Source organism: Neovison vison, chromosome 2 (genome assembly GCF_020171115.1).
Source record: "Neovison vison isolate M4711 chromosome 2, ASM_NN_V1, whole genome shotgun sequence".
Lineage (NCBI taxonomy): Eukaryota > Metazoa > Chordata > Mammalia > Carnivora > Mustelidae > Neogale > Neogale vison.
The window spans coordinates 173,727,294-173,751,943 of NC_058092.1; the positions used below are offsets into that span (position 1 = coordinate 173,727,294).

General features: G+C 36.9%; 1 protein-coding gene across 4 annotated transcripts in view; it reads left to right on the plus strand.

The window, feature by feature from the left end:
* The window catches only part of BICC1 (BicC family RNA binding protein 1), a 272,291-nt gene that overhangs the window by 208,297 nt on the left and 39,344 nt on the right, over window positions 1–24,650 (plus strand). For all 4 annotated transcript variants that reach the window (XM_044239535.1, XM_044239536.1, XM_044239537.1 and 1 more), the window contains exon 4: window positions 22,856–22,935. In XM_044239535.1, coding sequence (XP_044095470.1) covers window positions 22,856–22,935 — 80 coding nt within the window. The remainder of the gene's footprint in view (window positions 1–22,855; window positions 22,936–24,650) is intronic.

The following is a 24,650-nucleotide window of genomic DNA, read 5'->3' on the forward strand; positions in this document are numbered from 1 at the left end:
ATCACCACAGAGCTGAATGGTTGCTAGATAATTTCTTTTTTCTTTTTTTTTTTTTTAAAGATTTTATTTATTTATTTGACAGACAGAGATCACAAGAAGGCAGAGAGGCAGGCACAGACAGAGGAGGAAGCAGGCTCCCTGCGGAGCAGAGAGCCCGACACGGGGCTCGATCCCAGGACTCTGGGACCATGACCCGAGCCGAAGGCAGAGGCTTTTAACCCACTGAGCCACCCAGGCCCCCCGCTAGATGATTTCTAATGCTCACCTCCTCTATCAAAACTGATAGTTCTGTTCTAGTTTTTCTCCCCTCCTCTATTGGGACTGTGACCAAAAAAGAAGCCCATGATTCATTCTTGTCCCCCATCTAACAAAGACGAGGTTAGTTCTAATAACCAAACTGCCAGACTAGATAAATAGGTCCATTTGGACCCTATAGAGCTTAGCAAAAATTGTCAAGTGTCAGAAATATTTTATCAGCCATTTCTTCTCACCATCTGTAGGTCCAAGATAATGGAACAAATGACACAAGCTTATTTCTTGTGAAAAATTTCTATTCCTCTTCTGTAAATTGTGATCAGAAACAGGAAACTGAAATTAAAATAAAAATTGGGCTTTCATTCCAGTGATTTTTTTTTTTTTTTAAGCTGGCCACTTGGTGAAAGCTCATTTTAGATTCTAAGGACAACAGCTTCAGTCATTAAGATATTTAAGATCTGTCAACATATTTCAGTAAAAACAAAACCGAAAATCTGTAAAACCTAAAATCTTTGTAGACTTTCCTAGAGAAAGAACATCAGGTTAAATATCTAGAATGTAAGCATTTTAAGCCTTTTGCTAGTATATTCAAAGAATTAATTGATATGAACTGCTTTGGGTTCTTACAGTCATATTTACATAGTACCATAAAGCATTCTTCACTAAATTACAAATCAAAGTAGGGAAGAAATGAAAACTGCTAAATTGTTCTTTTATTAAGACAATAATTTATGTTTACTCTTTTTCTGTGGTGTAAAAGAAACTCAGTGTCGACCTTCTGCTTTGTGAAACCTAAAAGTAGAATTACATTAAGAAGAAGGACAAAGGAGTGAGAAAAATTTGTCACTTTTGGAGGGAGTTGTGTTCATTTGAAGAATGACGTTGTGTTAGCTGCTTTCCATAAACATGTTTGAAGCAAACGTGTTCTTAGCTCTGCTTTTGGTTTTAGTAATAAGTCCACTGTGAATTTGTATATTGTGGAAAGAGCAAATGGTGTTAAAGAGAGCGTGGTTGTTGCCAGGTCTGAGAATGGGAATGGTTTTCTTGAGAAACCCTTATTCCATCAAGGGTGTTAAATTACTGTAAATTACATTCATGCAGCAGATTGCTGAGTCCCCGAATGACAGTTTCTACTCTTTCCCAGCTCCTTAGTGTATCTATACCTAATAGCTTTGCTTCTTACTAAACTGTAGAACTCATATTTTCTCTTCCACAGAGAAGTTCCCATGTTTACTGCAGGTGAGATCTCACCGCAATAAATACATCACCACCGCCAAACACCAGAGAATAGATTTTCTAAGCCATTTACTTAAACTAATATTCAATGCAGAGAAATTTTTGTTAACCAGAAAAGGCTTTTTGGAATCTATAACAATGAGATTTAAACTGTCTTTATTAATGGCTTTGGAAATTGTTCTAATGAATGATTTAAAAAAAGGGGGGGGGGGAATCATGACTCTTGAACAGATTAAAAAAAAAAAAGAACACATGTTAAGGATTTTATCTCATTATTAATGAGAGAACCAGGCAGATGATATTATAACCATTCAGAGGAAAAGCACACATTTTTATGGAATAAAGGAATAGCAAATGATTTTGGCTTTTTCTAATGAAAGGAGGAAGGGAAGTCAATTGAACTATCAAGGGAGAAAATTTATTTGGATGTCTGTTTGCTACACTTATTTTGCTTTGCTCCCAACTGTATAAAATTTAAAGTGTTATAAAATAGTTAAAAGGCAATGGAAGGGTAGAATCAGAGAACTTGGAAAGATGTTTTCCAAGTGATGTGTAGTTTTCACTTATAGATACTCAGTAATATGTTGCTTATTTTTGTATATTTACTATGGATGATAGAAATAAACATTTGATGGTACCAGAACTGATTGAAAAACAACACATTAGCTTTTTTTTCTTATTGATTTCCTGAAAGACAAAGTTTATTTTAATTCCTTTCAGACAAAGACTTCTTCATTTGTTTTATAAAAATGTAAAGGGTATGATTTAAGATTTTGTAAGATAAGAGATGAAAAATTTATGAAGGGATAATGAGTTTGTGGGAAACTATATAATGCTAAGATACAGATGAGGTGCCTCTATCTTTGAAGTAGCTGTCTACAGAGAACGATGGGGATGGGAAGAAAGTTGATTACTTTCTAACTGAAAGAGGAGATATTCTAATACTAGGGGCAGGGGGTAGTGACAAGATTTAAAACTGAGATAAGAGAAACACTAAGAAATGTGTCAGTGAAAGACTTTGAGCTCCTTGAGGCCTAAATCAATTTCCATTTAAGGGAACTGGCAAAGATACCAATCAATACTGAGTTTTACAGATGGTTTATTGTGATTTCCCTTGTGTGTTAATTAGTTCTATCTGTCTCTATTTATTTTGATAAAGTTTTTAGAAAAATGTAGAAGTATTTGCAATTCAGTATTATAATACAGCTGGAAAAAGGAGGTATGCTCCTCTAGATAAGGGTTGTTGAGAGTGGGCAGCTAATGAACAGTTCAGGCTGCTGATTCCTTAAATCTGTGTAAAAGAAAAAAAGAAATGAAGGAGGTAATTTGGGCTTCTCTTCTGGAGATTGCAAAGCAAGCATTGGCTGGGGAATCGTTGATTTTTGGGAGTGTGCCATCACCTTCTAGGAGTCAAGAGTAAGTGCCTATATAATCTGTTGGTTTTTTTTTTTCTTCTTCTTCTTTTTTTGAGTACAGGTGAGACCCAATGTTACATTAGTATCAGGTATACAACAGTGATTTGACAACATTATCCATTATGCTGTGTTCACCACAAGTGTGGTGACAGCTACCATCTGTCCCCATAAATCGCCATTACAGTATCATTGACTATATTCTCTTTGCTGTACTTTAATTTCTGTGACATGACTTATTCCATAATTGAATGCCTGTATCTGTATAATCTTTTTCATGAATACAGTTCAAGAACTGATGGGTTTAAAGTTCTTATCAGTCACTAATAAAAGCAACCACTTCCATACTGACTTTTGTACGAAAAAAATTCTTTTGAAATATTTCTATCAAAAAGGAAATGGGAGCCTTAAATCAGAGGAGAATAGATCAAGTTGTAGAAGTTAACTTTGTTAGGTAGGTGTGGGGTCTGGCTTTCAAGCTGAAACCAAACTCCCTTTCAAATGATCATTTTAACTTGGCACCACTTTCCCTCATGACAGTAGTTTCCCAACATGTCTTTGTTGTTGATTTACGTCGGAAAGAGCCTGCACATACTACACACCCAACCTTGTATGGGCCAGTTCCTTCCCACTAATAGAGATCTGTGGCCAGGAGACTCACAGAGCTGATCAGATTCAAGGCCAACAAAGTGAAAGCTGAGGAATGTACAAACATAGAAAAACAAAAATTATGGAAACTTGAAGAGAACAAAACAAGAGACTATAAGAGGTGCCACCGATTTGAGGAAATATGGTCAGACATTGAGACTTGATTTGCAGCCAAGCTTGATGGGAATGTCTGTGGCATATTAGAGAATGTAGTTGTCAGGTTTGCTGAATACAGAAAAAAAATGTTTAAAGCATGCAATGGAAGTGCCAAAATCAAGATCCATAAGGTTTTTACATGATACATTATATAGTAGTATCTGGCCAAAAATGCAGTCAACTTTGTTTTCTTTTTCTACATTATGTGGTAAAAGAAAGAGGAATAGATTATAAAATGTCCAGCATCTCTCTTTATAAACTCTGGGGTCTGAGTCAGCCCTGCTGCAGGAGAGGCCCAGTTAAATGAGTGCCTTGGTTGTTGTAATAGGCCATCTCAGTGCCCGGTAATATGCATGACATTAAACTTCTGTACATTCTCTCAAAATTTTCTGTACACGGCTATTGACATAGCTTTTATTATGAGATGGAACTTAATAGGCATTGGTCAAACTTGCAGGTGTACTTTGGAAACCTTCAAAAACAAAGAGTTTTAATCTCTTTCCAGATTAGCCTTAAAAGTACATTATAGTGCTTGAGCAATTTCTTCCTAAACAAAGGACACTCAGCACATTCTTCATTGCTACAGCAATGTATTGGTCAGGCTCAGTTGGAATAGAGAGTCTATTAGAATTTCATAGGTTCTAAATGTAAAGGCATTTAGATACATACAGACAGCTGTATTAAGTTTGTTTCAAGACCCTGTGATCCTTAACCTTTGTGAATCAGGGAAAGATATGGGAAGCCCCTGAGTGTTGAATTGTTAATGTGACATGATTTTCTTTCTATGCAGATGTAGTTCTGTCAAATCCTCAAACTTCTGCAATCTTGACCATCTCTATCAGGGATAAAAATAATAGAGTCAATAATGAATAAACCCTGAAAACATATAGTTACTTTAAAAACATTGGAGACTTTGGGAAAAGTTATTGCTCAAAATGTATGTTACTTTTTCTTTTCTTTTCTTTCCTTTCCTTTTCTTTCTTTTTCCTTTCTCATATTATTTAGGCACCAGCCAATGTATCTGATAGCTTGAACTAGTCAACTTTCAAAGGTGATTTAGCAATTACCAGAGTGTAGCCTTGAGCTTTTCCCAAGACACTATCGCAAATGACAAGTTAAATCAGGGTTAGGTGGAAGAAGAAAATGTTTTCACATATAAATGAACCCAATAAATTTTGCAATTTTCAAAGAAAAAAAAAAAAGCATGATGATTTCTAATAATGGATGGTGTCTCCCTGCCCAGTACTGCTGAAGTGAATTATTTATATGGGAAAGATTCAAGAGGGGTTTAGCTCTGAGCTCAGACCAATGTTTGCATTAAAGTAAGACAAGATCACACGCTTCCTGTCTAAACTGTGGAAATCCCCATTTCTGCCAAAAGGATAGAAGACAGTAACAGATTTTGAGCCTGCCATATTGAAACTGAAGAGTATGAGGATAATGAAAAGTTTACTGGGTGGTTGAAACTATAGAGAGATCAAGGTTGGGAAATTGGAATTGGGAAACATCGGAGTATTGGATGAGAGTTAAAGCTACATGAGTCGACAGATTATCCAGGTGAATGACATACAAAAGTGGCAACGGGGTACCCTGGGAACAGAGGAGGAGAAGCAGGAGAAGAGACTGGAAGGTATACCGAACGAAGACTCAGAGTCTAAGTGTGGTGCTGTTTTGGGACCCCCAGATGATACAGGTGCATTAATATTTACTAATGTTTACTAAGCACTTACTATGAAATAGTATTACCAAAACCATTTTATGAGTGAGGAAACTGAGTTCATAGCAGCAGAACCGGGACTCATACCTGATAATAACCGGTTGCTTACATTAGGCTTGTGAATGTTTAAGTAGACAAATGATCAAACCAAAAGAGCTAGAAATTACTGAAAACTGCCAGAAGCACAGTTCCATCAAGGATCCATAATAATTCCGTTTATATACCCTGGCACTTTAGACTGAGCAGCAGAAGTGGGAAAAATCTGGTTTATGTGACTATGGAGAAATTTCTCTACACATGGAATGCCATATCCTTTCCGGACACCTTATTGGGAAAGAGATCCATTAACTTGGAAGGGACCTGGAATTCACTTGTGGTTAAAAAGGGAAAGAAATAAATGCTTAAGGCTGCAAAAGCATAGAGAAAGTGAAGAAGGTGATATGTGCATATATGCTGATACAGCAGAAGGGCAGAAAATCTGAGTAAGCATAAAACATACAGCCTTGAAATTGATCAGTAATTTCCATTTTCTGTTCCAGGTTAGGTATTTCCCACTTTTTTCCTTTTAAAACAGGAAAAAGAGTTGGTTTTAAATTTTATGCCTTTAATTTTCTCTAATCCTTGCCTGATGGAGATAAAAGCATAAAATCAGTGGAATGAAATTCAGGAATGCTGAGGAAATGAAAATGGAGCACTAAACTTGGGCAAGTTCAACAGTCTGACTCGGAAAAACCAACAGATGATATGAGAACAAACATTTCAATCAGTCATTACTACTCTGAAATAATCCAGGTGATACCTATGTCACTGAATCTGATGCAAACTTATTAGAAGAAAGTTTCCTTCCCTCCCGTGGATTACATAACTTAATTATGGCCTAACATTCCTGGGGAGACCAATTCGTGATTAGTTATTATGATTTCATAGGTACTGTGTGGCTTAAAATATAAAAATTCAGCCTCTGAAGGACCTGATGGTGTTCAAACAGCACTTCTTTAGTCCAGACGTTTTTATTTACATTCATTTACTTATCAAGCACTTTCTTTACTTCCAAAGAGAAGGTAAATCTCAGCCTAACTCAAAACTTTCATGTTGTGGATTTGTGGCATTCATGTTAATGAGGTTACACATAATAAATGCCAATGTGAATCCTAAAACATGTTCTCCCCACCAAGGACATGGGAGTCCCATTAATAACAAAAATGTGATTGCTTATCTAAGCAACAATTCAGATAAGTCAGAACACAAATGAAGCATTTTGACTTTTCTCCAACTTAAATTTTGGATTCTAAGATAAGGACCCAGAAAGGGAAAATACTTTTTTTCCTGCTCTGGAAGGAAACTTCTCTGATGCTTTTGTACTTACTAATAATCATGTCAGAGTAGCTGATACCAATTGTATTTCTTCTCTCACCCTATTAAGAACTGACCCTATTAAGAAAAAAAAGTCTTATTAAAATTTAATCAACAAAAGTCAGTGTTACAGGGAAGGGTAGACCTGTTGAAATCTGCCAGTGAATCCAAACACCCTCTCTTTTCCAGTCATATGATAAAGTTAGTCCACAGAGCATATGAAATCTTTCCAGTCTATAAGAACATTAGCATATACATTCTGTTATTGGATGCAGCACAGAAATATTCCCATTTGACTCAGTTCAGTTCTTAGTCACTCCTCCAGCCTCACCCGCAAAAGCTGCCTCCTGCTGGTTTGAAAATTTCCATCATTGCTGGCAGGATAGTGGTCCTTCTCTCCAATTATATTACTACTTAGTGTCTGGTAGTTGCAGAAGTGGCTCATGCTGCATTCTGTTCCAAGAAAAATCAATCTGTGAACCAGATTAAGGCCAAACCCAGTCTCGGATAGCCAAGACCCAAGCGACAGCGCCTCTGGGTGGGAGTCGAGGGCAAAGGCGGGGGGTACTGCCTGGCTGGAAGGCTGCAGCTTGCCAGAATAATGCAGTAGAAGACAGACCCCATGTGCATAGCGTTTTGATTTATTGTTCCCTAGAAAATGGAGGGGGGAGAGTAAGTGGGCAGGAGGGCAAGAAAATGCTTCACTGCCTTAGCATACACATTTTCATTTCTTTAGTGATGTAAATCATAGTAAAATTTGGATCATCCCAGAATTACCAACTGAAGGACTGGTAAGATATGTTTTCAACAATGAAAGCATCTCATTTTCTTTCCTTTTTTTTAAAAAAGATATTATTTATTTATTTGACAGAGATCACAAGTAGGCAGAGAGTCAGGCAGAGAGAGAGGAGGAAGCAGGCTCCCTGCTGAGCAGAGAGCCCGATGCAGGACTCGATATCAGGGTCCTGGGATCATGATCTGAGCCGAAGGCAGAGGCTTTAACCCACTGAGCCACCCAGGAGCCCGAAAGCATCTCATTTTCAAAGCAACCCCACCTTTCACACCCATATTTCATTAGGGAAGGATTTTATACCATTACAAATATAAGTATCATGTCCTGTATGTATATTCTTTGATTTTAACTAGTATTCTCTGAATTGCTATTGACCCATCTGTGTTCACATGATCAGTCCTGAACTCGAGGATTCAGTATTTGCTCCCTTTCTTTGGAAAACATTTTTGGGAATGTTGGTGGCAATTTAGTTTGAGGTTCTTCCATCATACACTGTACTTCACTAACTACACTGTGTCTATATCTTAACAGGGAGAAAGCTAAAGATCCCAAAATATTCAATATTTGGGGCCTCAATTCCTAAACATGGGCAGTAAAACAGGAGGTATTCAAGTAGCAGGGCCAAGGACTTGCATACTGAATTGAGTGAACTTTTGAAAAAAAGTTTGAAAGCTGGACTACAGAGTGTTTCAAGTTTGCATGTCTTTATTAATGTCCATCCAAAGCTATCTAAATCAGTTCTTAGGTTTTAAATTAAAATTGCAAAGTGAAAATTCCTTAAAGTTTTCTGAAAAATTTCTTACAATATTTAGCAGATTTAACCTAATTTAATTTTTTTAGAAATCTTGCTTAAAATCCTTTACTGTAGTTTCTGATATGTAAGTATCATTGATATGTTGCACTGTGAAAATATGTATTGTAGAGATGGTATAGATTTATGCTAAATTAGTTTTGATTTTCAGATTTTAGAACTTACTGCGGCCTTAATCAAATAGTTTTTTTTTTCTTTCTTTTTTTCTATTTTTGTTTGAGACAAACATTGAGGTGATGGCAAAGTGAAAACGTAAATACATTCCATTTTAATTCTTTCTTTTTTCAAATATTTTCCTCTTACAAGCTATGAAGAAAACCCATCTTCATCAAGGAGTTATCATGCTGATACTTTGAATATTCCTAATACTCCTTAAAAAGTGAGGGAAAACAAACGTATCAAATGTCAAATTGCATATAAAAATTTCTCTAAAAAACAGGAATAACAGTTTATCATGCTCTCACTCATCCTATGTCTCTCTGTGAGGATGATACCAAAGTCTGACAGGAGTTTCTCATTAAAAATCAAACAAAACGACAAGGGGCGTTAGAGAGGAGTAGGGAATTGGGGTAAATTGGAAGGGGAGGTGAACCATGAGAGACTATGGACTCTGAAAAACAGTCTGAGGGGTTTGAAGTGGCGGGGGGTGGGAGGTTGGGGTACCAGGTGGTGGGTATTATAGAGGGCATGGCTTGCATGGAGCACTGGGTGTGGTGAAAAAATAATGAATACTGTTTTTCTGAAAATAAATAAATTGGAAAAAAAATCAAACAAAACATAAAACACAGACACTAACAGAATAAAGCTAATCTGAGACATTTTAATATAATTAACACTAAAACCGTAGTTAAAATGAAGAGACATTGTTTGCTCTTGATGGGACTGTCTGGGGAGGGGAAATGCAGAGCTAAACACCAGATGATGTGAGAAGGTTCTGGGGGTTTGGTCATTCAGAACCACTGTTGCCAGCTGTGGGTCTCTGTGATGCTGTCACAAATGCTGTCTAAGGTAGCTTTATCAGGGGGATCTAGAGGTTATATAGACTTGCTGGACTCTGCTAAATCAGACCATATCGCTAAAAGAGGTAAGAGCAAATAAGAATATGTCTGGAGAAGAGCTAGAATGGTAATCATTCATTAATAATAGCTAACACTTACGGAGTACTGACTATAATAAGGACTGCGCTAAGCCCCTTATGTTATCCCATTTACTGTTATTTATTTCTCACAACTATCTGTGTGTATGGACACCTAATTTACTCCATAACCTACCTGTGCCAGAGATTGAAGATTCAGAAAAGTAAAATTGCTTCACTTAAAATCAGTTCATAGAAGGAGATGCTGAGGAAAGTAGGGGTGATTGCCCAAAGACAGAATGAGCCTAGCAGATGGCCATGCCAGAGTGGGATGGGAGGTATGGGTGTGCTGGGGGAGTGCACTCTTGAGTACAGACAAGGTGGTGACACATGCATAAAAAGACCAGGAAGCAGATACCGGTTACTCTAGGGAAATCCAGATGCTTATCTAATTTGAAGATACAGTAAATAGTATGTTCTGTGAAAGATACAAAAGCCGGACATGGTGGCTTCCATGAGATGAAGAAGGCTGCAGACTTAAGAATGGTGGGTGTGTGGACAGTACAGTAGTAGCATGTGATAGGGGACTAAGGATTGATCTCATATTTGACTTCTGTCTGAGGACTGGGAGTGAAAGAGAAGCCCGCAGAGATCTACGTTGCTCTGGAGGGACCTGGTAAAATGTAGCATTTGGGTTGACCTTAAGGCGGTGAGGATTGGATGGATGGAGCCGAAAGTGGAGCCAAAAGTGAGTATATGGAGATGAGAAGCTGTAGGACATCATGGGGAGTGTTTATGTTTGGTTGTAGTGCAGCTTATCTGGAAGGAGTGAAGGAAAGTGAAAGCTGGATAGCTGGGTGCAGTCCTGATCATGAGGGCATTGAGAACACAACAAACAATTCAAACTTTTAATTCTATAAATTTAGAAATCTTGGAAGGTTTATGATGAGAAAGATGGTTTGGGGACATTATTGTTAACAGCTACCTTTTGCTTTTTGTGAAATGGCACACTTTCTGTGACTAAAAATGCAGCAAGTCTAGATGACATTTGGAGGAAGGTGTGCTGGGAGTAAGGAGGTTTTAAAATCTGTGATCACCTACATGGCCCTGACTGAGGAGTCCTCACCACAATGACTGGACTTTGTGAGATGTGCCTGGCCCATTCTGGTGAACACTCATGAACTTCCATGAAGGAAGGGAAGGAAGACTAGAACATTGTTCCGTTCCAGCTCTGAAGTTCTTTGATATATGTAGGAGATGTACTGAATCAAGATTTTTATATCATCGGCTGAATAAAGATCTATTTCTGTAGCAGAATGATAAAGGTTCTAGGATTTTTACTCTAGTACAATATGTAGGATATTTTTTTTTAAGGAGTTGACTTGATTCAATTGTGCCTTCTTTCACAGACCTTCCATTCTTTCTGTTACTACTTTCTCCTATGTCTTTTAGAATAACTGAAAGAAAGAGATGATGAACACAAATTTGGTCTCATCTTTTTGGTTAGCTTTCATGTTTTAAATATAACTGCTGAAATTATGCCCCAAAATGTAATTGTTGAACATTTCTGAAAAGAAGACAAATACCAGCTTGCAGTAATGCCAAACCAAAACTGAATCCTTAAAGTATTTTAAAATATGCTCTCTTAATGCCTTTATAAAACTCCTTCTGCTTAGATGAAGACTTCTCAACTGTTTCAGCCTCTTTGAGAATCTGCAGATCCATTCAGAAAAACTTACCAATGCATATGTACACAGTCTTTGAATGCAATTAGAGGCAGGTTCACCAGCTCCACAAAGATAGACCTCCCCTGCTTCAGAAAGAAACTCTGACTTTAGGATGACTAATGGTTTGCAGAAATCCTACTTCTAGAGATTTGAAGTTGGCACAAAAAAATGTATGTATGTAGTTAAAACAGTGTTTTTTGGGAGCGGAACATACAAACAAATGCCTTTAGAGGTAAAAAATTGTATGGAAGCCAAGAAAATATTAAAGAAGTTTTTAAATGCTGCTGAATCCACACATATTTCTCAAAGGTCCTATAAACATTACAACACATTTATCAAGGAATATCTGAAGGTGCCAAGATACTTCCAGTAATGAACCAGAATAAACATGACCATATGATAAAAATACATTTGCTTTAACAGCCTCTGGGGTCAGGGAGAAGGACAGAGACATGAAAGTGGGGGAGGGGAGGAAAGGAGCAAAAACGGTGTCACAATTCTTGACTATAGTTGTGAAGTTGAGTTGTGTTGAACAAGAAGAAGAAATCAATATTTTCAAAAAAGTATCTGCTGAGACCTAAGGAATTTTATTCTCAACCTATATAAGGCATGGATTCTACCCTGTAAAAGTTAGTGCCTTACAAAGAAAGACAAGCACAAATGTTGAATGAGCTTCTCTACTTCACCACCCCCAACCTCCTGTACATTTTCTCACCAAGAGAAAAAAAGGAATTGGTGGAAAACGTGTTAACATTCTCGTTCTGACAGAAAGCAAAATTAACTCCAAAAGATTTAAATAAACTTGAATGAAGGACTGAGTAAAAGGACAAGCAAATAGTTATTAACAGGCGATGAGGCACAAAAGCTGGCAAGAACCATAGCCGGGATCCCCCATGGGCTGTGGGACAAAGGGAGGACAGAATATTATGGGACCTCTATGGAAAGGGACTGGGGCAGGAGATTGCTCAGTGGAGTTGAACTCACAGGGCTGCACAGCTGCTGCCAGAGATGCTGGTTTGGCTTCCTGGGTGCAAAGCAGGGCAGAGCCAGCCGTGGAGAATGGCCCTGGGGCAGTGGCTAATGGAGCATAACCAGATACATTCTCAACTCTTGGATTTTCCTGCTGAGAAGACAGAGAAATCCTGGTGAAACTGTTTGTTATGAGGACACTACCTTCGAAGTTATTATTTACTTATATTAATGGGTAGTTTAATCATACCCTGAGAATGATACGTAAATAATGCTTTCCTAAATGTCCTTGCTTGTGGGGACATTGGGGAATTCTTTCAAGAAAGAGGACTGAACTCCCATTACCAGGATTGTTTCCATTTATTTTGGAAATAGTTGTGGAAGAAAGAAAGAGATGTGACCATAAATGTTTAAAAGAATTCCATGTATAGTTAGTGGTGGCCATAAACATATGGTCTTCACCAGCTATTGGATTCTGTTCCAGCCGTGCCTTTCAACTGCTGTTAACCCTGTCATTATGTATTCCTGCTCCATTTTCACTGAGGAAGTCTGTGTTCAGAGCCAAAGTACATTGATAAAATTTTAAGGATATGGCCCAACAAATAAAGAGAGGTAAAGTTCAGAAACTGCATGGCAAAAAGCCATCACAGAACTGTAGATGAGAAAGAAGGAACTTTTCAAATTGAGAAAACATTTGTCATTATCATTAACGTTTTTAAAGGTCTAAATTTTTAAGGGAACTCTTAAAACATTGTGCTTGGAAAACAAGGGGTTTTGACAAGATTTAAAGTACAAGAATTTAACTTGATCTCAGGACTTTACTGATACAGATGATCTTCTTTTTCCACATTTTAAAAGTGTACTTTTTCATGGTAGAAAATACAGAAGAGCTTGAAGCGTAAAATAAAATAAAAATTACTTGAGACCTCATTACTTAAAAGTAATCACTAGTGGTTGTTTTCCTTTTTATTCTGCTCAATATATATGTATCCTTAAAATAAAATGATGATACTGTGATTTTTTAAAAGATTTTATTTATTTATTTGACAGAGAAAGACATAATGAGAGTGGGAACACAAGCAGGGACAGTGGGAGAGGGAGAAGCAGGCTTCCTGCCAAGCAGGGAACCTGACCTGGGGCTCGACCCCAGGACCCCAGGATCATGACCTGAGCTGAAGGCAGACAGTTAACAACTGAGCCACCCAGGTGCCCCAATACTGTGATTCCTTATGAATATTTCCAGTACTTCATTACTCTCCAGGCATTTTGCACCATTTTTTATTTCCATCCAAAGTATATTAGTTTGCCTAACTATATCCTTGTTAGCCTTGTAATTTAAAATCCCCCCCAATTTTATAAATAAAAAATTATTTAGTAAGGTTGAACTTTATTCAAGTTAATATATTTCTTGACCATTTTTCTATTGAACCATTTAGGACAATTAGTGTATGTTTGCTTTTTGTTTTTAATTTGTAGAAGCTCTTTCTAGAGAAAAAAAGTTTATTTAATAAGATCAATTTTGCAAATACTGTATGATTCTGCTTAGATTAGTATTTAGAATCTTTTTTTTTTTAAAGATTTTATTTATTTATTTGACAGAGAGAAATCACAAGTAGATGGAGAGGCAGGCAGAGAGAGACAGAGGGAAGCAGGCTCTCCGCTGAGCAGAGAGCCCGATGCGGGACTCGATCCCAGGACCCTGAGACCATGACCTGAGCCGAAGGCAGCGGCCCAACCCACTGAGCCACCCAGGCGCCCAGTATTTAGAATCTTAAAGGGGAAAAAAGAGAATTGTGGATGATATAGGCTGGGGGAAGGGAGTATTACCTTTGGATAAATGTTTGGTAAATCCTGATTTAGAAACTATTAGACTTCAAGGTAACTTTAGACATTTTAATTAAGAAAAATAAGGACCATCTTGAAGTTATTTGATAATTTAATTTATAATTTTGTGCCCCAGAAGATATAAATCTCTTAGGACTGAGAGATTAAGACCCTTGGTTCCAATTTACTCAAAAGAAAAAAAAAAAAAAACAATTTACTCAAGTTCTCAAAAAAGTATGAAAGAAACAAATAATATACAGAAACATGTTACAGTGGAAGACAGGGACATGACAATTGTTTTCACTATGTGTGATACATAAATAAATCTATTAAGGGCTTTTCAGTTCGTCTATAGAAAGCCGGAGTAGGAAGAAGGGATTGGCGGATAGACATTTTCCCCAAGAATTGAAGGCCCATTTATTTAACATTAGGTACTTCCAGTTTTTGTGAAAATTGCTTTCCTGATATCATGAACAAGGTTGAAACAGTTTTTAATACCCAGAGTCACATGAACCCTTAATTAACTGCTCTTCAGTGCGATCTGTGAAACTTTCTCACTAGATCTTACAGTAAAGATGAGAAAGGTGGAGAATTTTTATGCCAGTCTTGGGCTGGCAAGTTACTTTTAGAACTGAATTCCTAAGAGCTTTGCATTTTCTTTTTCTTTCTTTTTTTTTTTTTTTAATTTCTTTTCAGCGTAACAGTATTCATTGTTTTTGCACCACACCCGGTGCTCCATGCAAAACGTGTCCTCCCCAATACCCACCACCTGGTTCCCCCAACCTCCCTGCCCTCGGCCCCTTCAAAACCCTCGGGTTGTTTTTCAGTGTCCATAGTCTCTCATGGTTCACCTCCCCTTCCACTTTCCCTCAACTCCCTTCTCCTCTCCATTTCCCAATGTCCTCCATGTTATTTGTTTGCTTTTTCTTACATAATCCTTAATTGTGCCTCAAATATCTTCAGAAGACAGATTTTCTGGCTTTTAAGTTTCTTCTCTTAGTAAGCTGGACGTAAAACAAACAATTTTTATGTGGTATGATGTGGTCAAGTCTTCATTTACGGTACTTTCCTTGTCTAAAGTGTGTGAACCCTTAAATGCATGGTTGCCTATTGGGAATGGCAGCCAGCAGTTTTGTGTTAGGATTTTTCACGAATAGTCCCAGCTGTTGTAAAAAGGAACAGTCTGCCCTGGCCATAGATAACAGCACTTCGGGTTTAGCCCACAGGCAATACCACTGGGACATTCCATGTACACTGTGAACATCAGTATTCCTTGGAGAGAGAATGACGATTAGTCATTTCTGGCTCCTCGAAATTCTTGCATAACTTGCTGTTATCTCAGTACAGCTCCAGGGGAGGCTTTATCTTGGCACATGCCTCTCTCTCCACTGCAGTGCTCTCTCGTTGGTCAGACGGACCACTGAGTATTAGCCCTGGGACTCCTGTTCCATTCAGTGTGGGTTCTCCTTCCTTATCCTGGGTCCTTGCATTCTTGTTTTTGTCATGCCTTGTGTCTTGGGCTTTGTTCCCACTGCAACAAGAGTTGTCCATCTCTAGCTCATACATATGTATGTGCCCGTCCTCCCTTGTAGCAAACTAGCACTGCCAATGCTTTCTGTAGATCTGTTACATAGAAATCATTCAGATGATTCCAGATTTCCTCCTGGCACTTAAGTTTCCTTTCCTCCCCCTTGTCAGAATCCTTGTCCTTACTATCTCTGGAATATAAAGCTTGCTACCAAAAGGCTTCAGAAACTAATTGAGTTAGGCTTTGTGTTTTTAGCTTTCTTTTTCCACACTCCATATTCCAGAGCTAACTTTCTCTTGTGCTTTGGATTTTTCTCGCCCTTGTTTTGCATGAACAGCACTCTGCAGTTATGCTTGTAGTTCAGTTTATACTGCGTAAGATAAGGTGGTTTGTAAGATAAGGTCGTTTACTCTTTCCTAATTCTCACACTTCTTAAATACATCTGTTCTTGGTTATTTCACCTGCTATGCCTTGATTTTGCTTAATACTTTATTTGCATTTCATTGTTCTTCTCTGAAATTATTTCTAGGTTTTTGCTGAGTCCATAGGGCTTGTTTCTGACTACATAAACAGCTTTGATATGGTACAAAGGATCTTAACAGAGAAGAGGCATGTGCCTTATTTACCCTTTCCCTCTCTCATGCCTTCTTTCCTCCTAAAGTTGAAACAACTCAGAACAATTAGAAGAGCATATTGTCACTATATTTTGAATGCTTTTATTATTTTGGAGATACTTGCATTCTATCAGTAAAAGTTCTTGCGTATCTTCTAGATAGCTGTGAATTTTCAAAGGGTAATAGCTCTTTTCCACAGGGTCCATTTTGGGATGTGTGTGCACCTTTTCATTTAGCAAAACCTGCCTAAAAGCGCTCATTACTGTAGTGATGAAGGCACCTCACCTCCAGTCGCTGCCAAATAGTTGAACTGAAAAAGATGTCGTACTTTCTATCGCTTGATTTGCTCATGTCACTTATGCCAATATCCGGTCAAGAACACACTTCCTCTGTTGAGTATTAAGTTTCACTCTGCCAAATGGAATTTTGATAGAAAGTTATCCTGGGGCATCGTGGTGTTTAAACTGATTATGTGTACCAATGGAAACATCTTTTTCTTATGAAAACCAGGTTTTTTAAATTTTAAAACAAATTTGCTTTTGCATTTCTCTCTTCTCATTCCCTTTATTGTCTAATTAACTAGGAAGTTAATTTTTTCTCTTTTAAAATAAGTAAGGATTATTTTATACCTTATTCTAAAGCAACATATTTGGTTAAGCGAATGCCTGCAACAGGTAGATTTGGTTTTTTCTTAATCCAGTTGTAATATCTGATGTGTTATAGCTGCTCACCAACATTTTATCTTAAATATTTATAGCTTGGGTTCTTCTACCTACTCTCCAAATACACTTTTTACCTTCTTATTCTAATTCAGTTTATTAAAATGCTTGTCATCCTTGAAAGAATCTGGGAGTCTGTATTACTGGCTATAAAATCAGCTTAAAGTGCATTGACTACTGTCATTCTGTTTCATTTCTTTAAAATAATTTCCAGTAAGATTTAATGAGTCAGTTCAGGTTTCCTCCATCTCTTGCTAAAGCACATATGTTCAGTTAAAAATCTGATATCGGAAAAAAAATGTGATATCAGTATGTTACTTGACTTGGATATAACATTTTTGTTTAAGAAGGAAAGTCTGTTTCTCAAGAGGTCAGAAGGAAACTTTTGTTTCACAGGAAAATATGGGCCATGACCCTATGACCAAGAGTCAAATTCACTTTTGTTGATCAGCAGTGACTTGGTAATGTTAAGGAATAGTGATCAAAATAGCACATGGATTGAGTGGTATCTAATTTTGAACCACAGCATGGCTCAGATAGGGTTTAAAGGACACTCCCATCTCCATATGCAGGTTTCCCCTGCATTTGTTTGGTGCCTAGAAGCACTTTATTCAGGAAATGCCAGTAGGGTGAATACCAAATTTCATCTATGTTGGTGCAGAATTGCACATTCATAGAGTGTGCAGAACAAGAGGAAAGCTCAAGCTGCGGTCTCTGAAGCCGGTCGTGGATCATGCCAGGTCACTGTTTCCCACCTTTGTGTTTACTGACTACAGTTTAAGGCTCTTGGAAACATTTAGACTGTGATGTCTTGGGTAAGTAGCTCTTGAAATACCAAGAACTTGGAAAATGAAGTTATTTATGAGGTTAGTTTTATTTAAGAATGTTATAGTATTGCTTCACAACAAAGGCATTTGGATTTATTTGAAAGTATAATGATGTTCTGACCAAACTCCCTCATTGAAGAAACTCTCCTCCAGAGATTCAGTGACTTTTTCAAGGTAACAGATCTTGTTTATGACTTAATTATGATTCAGAACTTATTATCATTATTGTGGAATTTATATATTTTTCCCACAGTGTGAAAGGAATCTATTGCGGAGTCAGTCATCAAAACCTTTAATACATTCTGCTTGATATCTGCTGGCTTTTCATAGCATTTCCCTATATGATCCTAGTCAGCCAGTACCTAGAGGATGCCCAGGCCTTTTTCTGAGTCTGGTTTATATTTTGTGTTTCATAAAATCCTTACCCTACAGCACAGTCTTTCTTATTTAAAAAAATTAAAAAAAAAAATTTCCCATTACTACTTTGGAACTAACTTCTTGATGGCTGTGGATATATTCCCAGTGGTTGCAGGGAATGTTAGAGGAAGTTGGAGAGGCCTATCAACCCTGACCACTTCTAACAGTGGTGATGGACCCAGTCCCAGCCAATGTCCTTCTTCTAAGACAGTTTTAAAGGCTAAGACTTTTTAGGAAGAACTTGAAATAAAAGTGAAGAGAGCTCCAAGCCAAAAGAAAGTGAATTCTGTCCACTGCACTCTTCTTATGGATACGAGGCCAGTTTGACAGTTTTATATACATTCATAAAAGGTACCAAAGCCATCTTGATTTCAGGCCATGACATAGAACTTTTCCCCTGTAAACAGAAGTGCAGCACTAATGTTATGTCTTTTATTTTGGGTGTTGTGCGTGGGAGGAGATAGGTTAGTTAAACAAGGGATTTTCTGTTGTTTTCTCTCTCCAAGAGAACCTGCTGAGAATAAAAGCATTGCTTTGATTTTTTGGTGTTGAATCTTTTTGCAACAATACTCAGTCATGGAGACAGGAAAATAGCTATCAACAGATCATTGGTGAAACAGTGATGGCTTGAATTGATCATATGTCAATAATCCATTACTTTCTGTAGCATAATAAATACAATAATAAAGCTGACATAAATCTGTCCTATACATTTTTCTCTGGAATAAGAATAAATGAAAGGAAGTTTAAGCTTGAGGAGAGAAGGAAAATGCAATACAATTTTTTACTAATGTTTCCAGGAATGGGAATATTTCCAAGTATGGGAAATCAGAGAGTGCAACCAGAGTACCAAGAGCTAAATCTTTTAAAAAATCATAACTAAACTTCACTTAAGCTCATATAAACATCCTAACTTTTTAAAATATATATATTTACTGAAAATATGGTTTTTAGCATGTATTCTTATAAAAACAATTGTTGCCTTATCAATTCCTTATGAATTTCCATATAGAAGTCATAAAAGCATTTTTTGCTCAAAGGTTTAGCTTTTTTGCAGTATACATGTAAAAAATACCCATTTTTACCCATGTCCATACAACTTCATATAACTTATTGAAGGTTGCAACACCATTTGGTCTTCCTCTCTTCCATGGGATTACACCACAGAAGTGTAAACAGATTGATGGGGCAGGAATCTAAAAACCAAAATTCTGGATGGACATTTGAGAGTTCTATTTTTATAGAGGTACTGAGATAAAAATATTTGAAGTCAAAATGGTTCTGGGATGCACAGGACCTCTGATCACCTTAGATATGAAGTTTAGCCTCTTCCCTTGAATTTCTATCTCCTCCGTCTAGGAAGCCATTTCCAAAAATAGGGGCTCCTTCAGTCCATTCACCTACTGTTTAATGAGTATCTGTTACTTGTTTGGCGCTATGAAGTTATAAAACTAATTAAGACAATTCTCGTATTTAGAGAGCTTGAGGGTTGATTATACAGCAATAAATATTACTTTTAGAGCAAATATCTCAAAACTTTCATGGCCCAAATTGGAGTTATCCTTCAGAGCAATTATTTTGAGTCAGGGGAGATTTTACACTCATTCCCTATTACTCTGCCATCTTCCTACAGTCTTCATAGCTGGCCCATTCTTTTATGTTTGTTAATAAAGCTAATCCTGTAACTTTTCTCCATCAAGTAGTTCCAGAATAGGTCTGAGTAAAACCTCAGCCCCTTGCAAGGATACATTTAAACTGTGAAAGAGAACATTCATTGAATACAGAGAGCTGAACTTCAGGATTTGAAATAAGCACAATAAGTCCAGCCTGGATTAAGAGTTCACATCCTGTACATATCTTCTAAGCAAGGGCAAAGGAGGGCATGAGGAAGACACTATTATTGGCCACTTTAGCAGTCTAAACCAGAATACTGTCATGATTGTTTTTCTCTTGATGGATTTTCTCATGACTGTTCATGAGACTTGATTATTTAAAGAACCATTTTCCAAACAAGTGCTGATTTGGGTCCTGGAGACTGTGTGTTGTGTGTACAGCTCTATGTCCCTTGATAATTTATAATTTTAGGTCACTAGATGGTGCTCTTTCACTTTGAAGCAAAATGTATTTTCTGTTGAGGCATTTGCTTTTCATTTTATTGTTCTGTTGATACAGAGATGGTAGAAAATAAAATTCTCTCATAAATTGGATCTGAGGCTTCCTGTCCCTCTACAGGTGCATAGGAATTTTAATGTGATTATCCAACCTGTACAAGTAATAGGTTTTCATATTAGCATACCGCTCAGTACTTAACTATTAATTTATTTTGTAAGAAAATACATTTTTCTCCTGTAGAACCATTTTGTGTTATATATTCTTGGCTGATACATAAGATACTACATTTATATTTTTATGTGGTTTTATCTGTTCTGTCCTACACATGATTGAAAAATAACTTGGGAAACAAACAAAATGCCAAATTACTGGATCCTGAAGACCCAGGAATGTACATTTTAACAAATGTTACAATTGAATGCAATCAGGTGTATTTTGAGAAATGCCAGGTCCTTATCCCCCAGTAGTAAGCATTTTCAGTGGAGATAAACATCAGAGTCAGCCGACGGTAATTAAAATCAAAGCAAAGATAGCTGGGATCAAAATTTTGAATGTAGATAGCTCGTAATGTGAACATTTCCTAGAGGAGCTATAATGGATATAGTAAGAATTACTGAAGAAAATGCTTTGTTTACATAAGTATGTTAAAGTTGGTGAGAATCTTACAGAGAAAACGTGGTTCCTGTTAAGATACACTAAAGAGTAATCGATGTGAACATGATGCCATACTGACTTCAGCTTGTTTGACATCCGTTTTGCCCTACTTTTAGGCCCGTGACCTTATAACACCTGACACTTAAACATTTTAGAAGGTTTAAACCAATCCTAAGATCTTTCATCTTCATAGTGTCCCTGTGACATGGCAGGCATCAGAGGAAGGATTAAAGAACAGGGTAAGGAGAAGAGTCTAAAGCCTAGGGCAGCTCCCAGGAGATAGTCTGGGAAGGGGGGGTAGCACGGGTGGCTAGAGGTGACAGCTGACTCAAATTAAGCACAGCTGTTGGGATGTCCCCGCAGGAGGCCAGAGGCATTCCTGAGCTCTGAAACTTGGTGGTGCACTGTTGTTGACTGTGATTGCTCTGTCCTGGTCTTAAGAGCCTGTATTTTTAGTATAGGGTTTCTTCCCTCCCTCCCTCCATCTTCCCCTCCCTTCCTTCCTCTCTCTATTCAGTTGCTCATTTTTACCTTATGAATATGACCTGCTCATCATGGCATTGATTTTCAAATGGACTGTTGGATGGGGATATGTAAGTCACAGTATCAGGGAAGTATGTGGAATTTGATAAAATTTCCACCAGGTGGTTCTCTTTTCTTATCCTAGAGAAGTGATGGTTTGGAAGGACTCAGTTGGAACTGCTTGTTAATTGTAGAAAATGTTCAGCAAACATTTCCGACCCCGTTGCTCATCTGAAGTGTAGTTCCGAGTAGGAAGGACTCAGCAGAGAAGGTGTGCTGTAAGGGGTCAGTGAGGTTGACATCACTAGTGATGGTGATGATGATGCCCTCTCTGCTCTTCAGCCTTATCACTTTAGTCTAATGGTATAGAACTTCTGGCTTCCCCCCAAATGGTCTTGGTCTCTGTCAAGCCAACCCATGGGGTAACAGAACACCCTGTTGCAGGGGAGACTTGGAAATCTGACAAAAGAGAGAACTGAAGAGACACATCCTCACCCGGAGTTTTGGCTCTGGTGTTTCCCTCCTTGTGAAGATTCCAGCTTGGCGAACTGCCTCACCTCCTTCAAGCTTTTTACTCAGACCTCACTTTCTCAGTGAGGCCTGATGCGCTGACCCCCTTCCCACAGTTGGTCCTCTTCACCCTTCTCTCTTGTTCCCCTTCTCACAAGTTATATTCTAATACACTAGATAATTTATTTGATTCATTTTTTTCTCCCTGTATATAAAACTGTAAGCTGCATGTGGACAAGTGTCTTTTTCTTTACTAATATATCCTCCAGCCCCTGGAATAGTGCCTGGTACATAGTAGAGGTTCAGAAAATATTTGCTGAATGAATGAATGTTTTCCTTTGTAACAGTCTGTGGCAGTAATCGATAATATATACTAATACATATAGTAGTCATGTAACACTAATTCTAAATAAATACTGCTGAATCATTATGTTTTATTATATTAATCTTGGTATGTAAAGATAAATTCTGAATTAGGTTATCACGTAGTGTAAAAGTGTGAATCCAGAGTTGGAAGACGTTGGATTGTAATGAATGAGTCTCTTAGTGGTTTTCTAGGGCAAGTTACTAAACTGCTCTGTGCCTTAATTTCCTCAGGAAAAGAACCTTACAAAGCTGTGGGGTAGATTAAATGAGTTAATACTCTTAAAGCCTTAGATCAGGACTTGGAATGTAGCAAGAATGTAGTAAGTAATAAATTGAATTTATAAATTCTTTACTTGTTTAAAAAATAATTATGTGATAAACTTATTTTGCAATTCAATAGTTTAGCCAGCTTTCAGAAGGAAAAAAGTCCACATAGAAAAATATACAACTTGGGGATTTTCCATATTCCTGTTTTGATTACAATGGTAACATACCTAGAATGAATTAAATCTTGAATTTCTTATGAATCTCTTTTCTTACATTGTAACATAAATTTTAATACAAAGAGTTTGGGGTTTTATATGAGCTTTTTGTTTTTGGTTTCTTATAGATCCCCATATTAAGGTTTCTGGAAAGAAAGAAGATGTTAAGGAGGCCAAGGAAATGATCATGTCTGTCTTAGACACAAAAGTAAGTGAATGTTAAGGACACTCAGATGTCAGAACCTTGTCTCTGCAAGGGCTACTTCATGCTGTTATGAAAAGAACCATTTGGAGAAGAAAAACCAGGAGAAAGTAATGGTGGGTTTAAAAATAAGCATGTGTGATTCTACAATGGATGTGAAGTTCTGTTTAAAATTTGAATAGGTTCTCAAGCTAGGTAAATGAATAATATTATATATAAGTACTCAAACACACACACGTGTTTATGTACGTACATATAAGTACATATATATGTGTTTGTATGTATATGCATCTTCAGAAATAGACAATGATGCTGATTAGTATAGGGCAAGTGATGAAGTTTAGAAGAATTATCATATTTGCCTTTATGATGCCAGAATGATCTCCGATATGCGTGAAACTTGACAACTTTGTCTTATAAGTTCTTTCTCTTTCTGCAGGTATAAGCTAGATAATAGGGAAATATAATTGTGTAAAAATGTATACTGATTTGTGAGAATTTATTCTAGTAAACTCTTCTAAATCATATACTATGTGGTAGGCACTTTGCTAATAAGCATCTTACAAATATTAACTTGTTTAATGTTCATAACTAACTCAGCACAGAGATATTAGGGAATTTGCCCAGAATCCAGTAGCTAATAAACAAAGAGGTGGGATTTAAATCCAGGCTGTCTGGTTCTTAACCACTATGTTTTACCACTTGGTATTTCACTGAAATGGTTTCTGATCTCTTACTTTTTTTTTTTTTTTTCCTTTTCTTCTTCTTTTTTATTTTTAAGACTTATTTGCCTTACAATTATTAAATATTCTAGAATCTTTTCCCAGGAAGAATATTGATTTCCTGAACTTCAAATGTTAAACTAAAAGAACTAAATCTAAAAATCAAAGTGTTTAATGGATATGTTTAAAATTTTAAAATTAAGGCTATGTAAAAACCATTGATATTTTTAACATCTTGTTGTATTTTGACTTTCTAATTTTAGTTCTGAGCACTGAAGAATTTTTACATCAGTCTTACAAATGAGAAAATATTTCATGTCTTTCTCATTTTATAATACCCAATTTCCCAAAATTAAGTACACAGATTCTAATCTGATCACAGTTATTCATTATGTCTTAGAATGTTATGTTTTGCTTTATTATAACTAATCTTATACTCTGTTTTGGTTTAAGTAAACCATGTTACTTCTGGAGCTCTGTGCTTTGTTGGCCCTTCTTCATTCTTCCTATCAGTGAGAATAACAGGTCTGCTCTGTAAAGTTTGACCTACAGTAATAGACAAATTGTGAAAACAACACTTACAAATACTTTCCTATTCAGTTTTGAGTTTTATTTTTATTGTTTCTGTCATAGTTCAACATTCCTACTAACCTATATATATTCAGTCTTGTAATTATTTTCATTTTTTTTGTTATTTGAATGAAATGTTTCATGAATAATCTCTGTTAAAGAAAAAACTGAATAATTTATTTGTAATTATGCCTGACTTTATTTAAATGCTGCTTTCCAAAAAGTTATCTTGGTAAAGGGTTTATCTTTCAATTTATTCTGACAGATCTGTCTTAAGGTGAGAATTTCTTTTTTACAGCCAAAGAGAAATAGAAAATATACATTTATAGATTGAGATGGTACTACCAAGAAATCTATAGTGTTTCCTGTCGGGTCACTTTTTGTTAGTACTCTTCCCTTGGAGAAAAAGTGTTTTAAGGAACTGTTCTT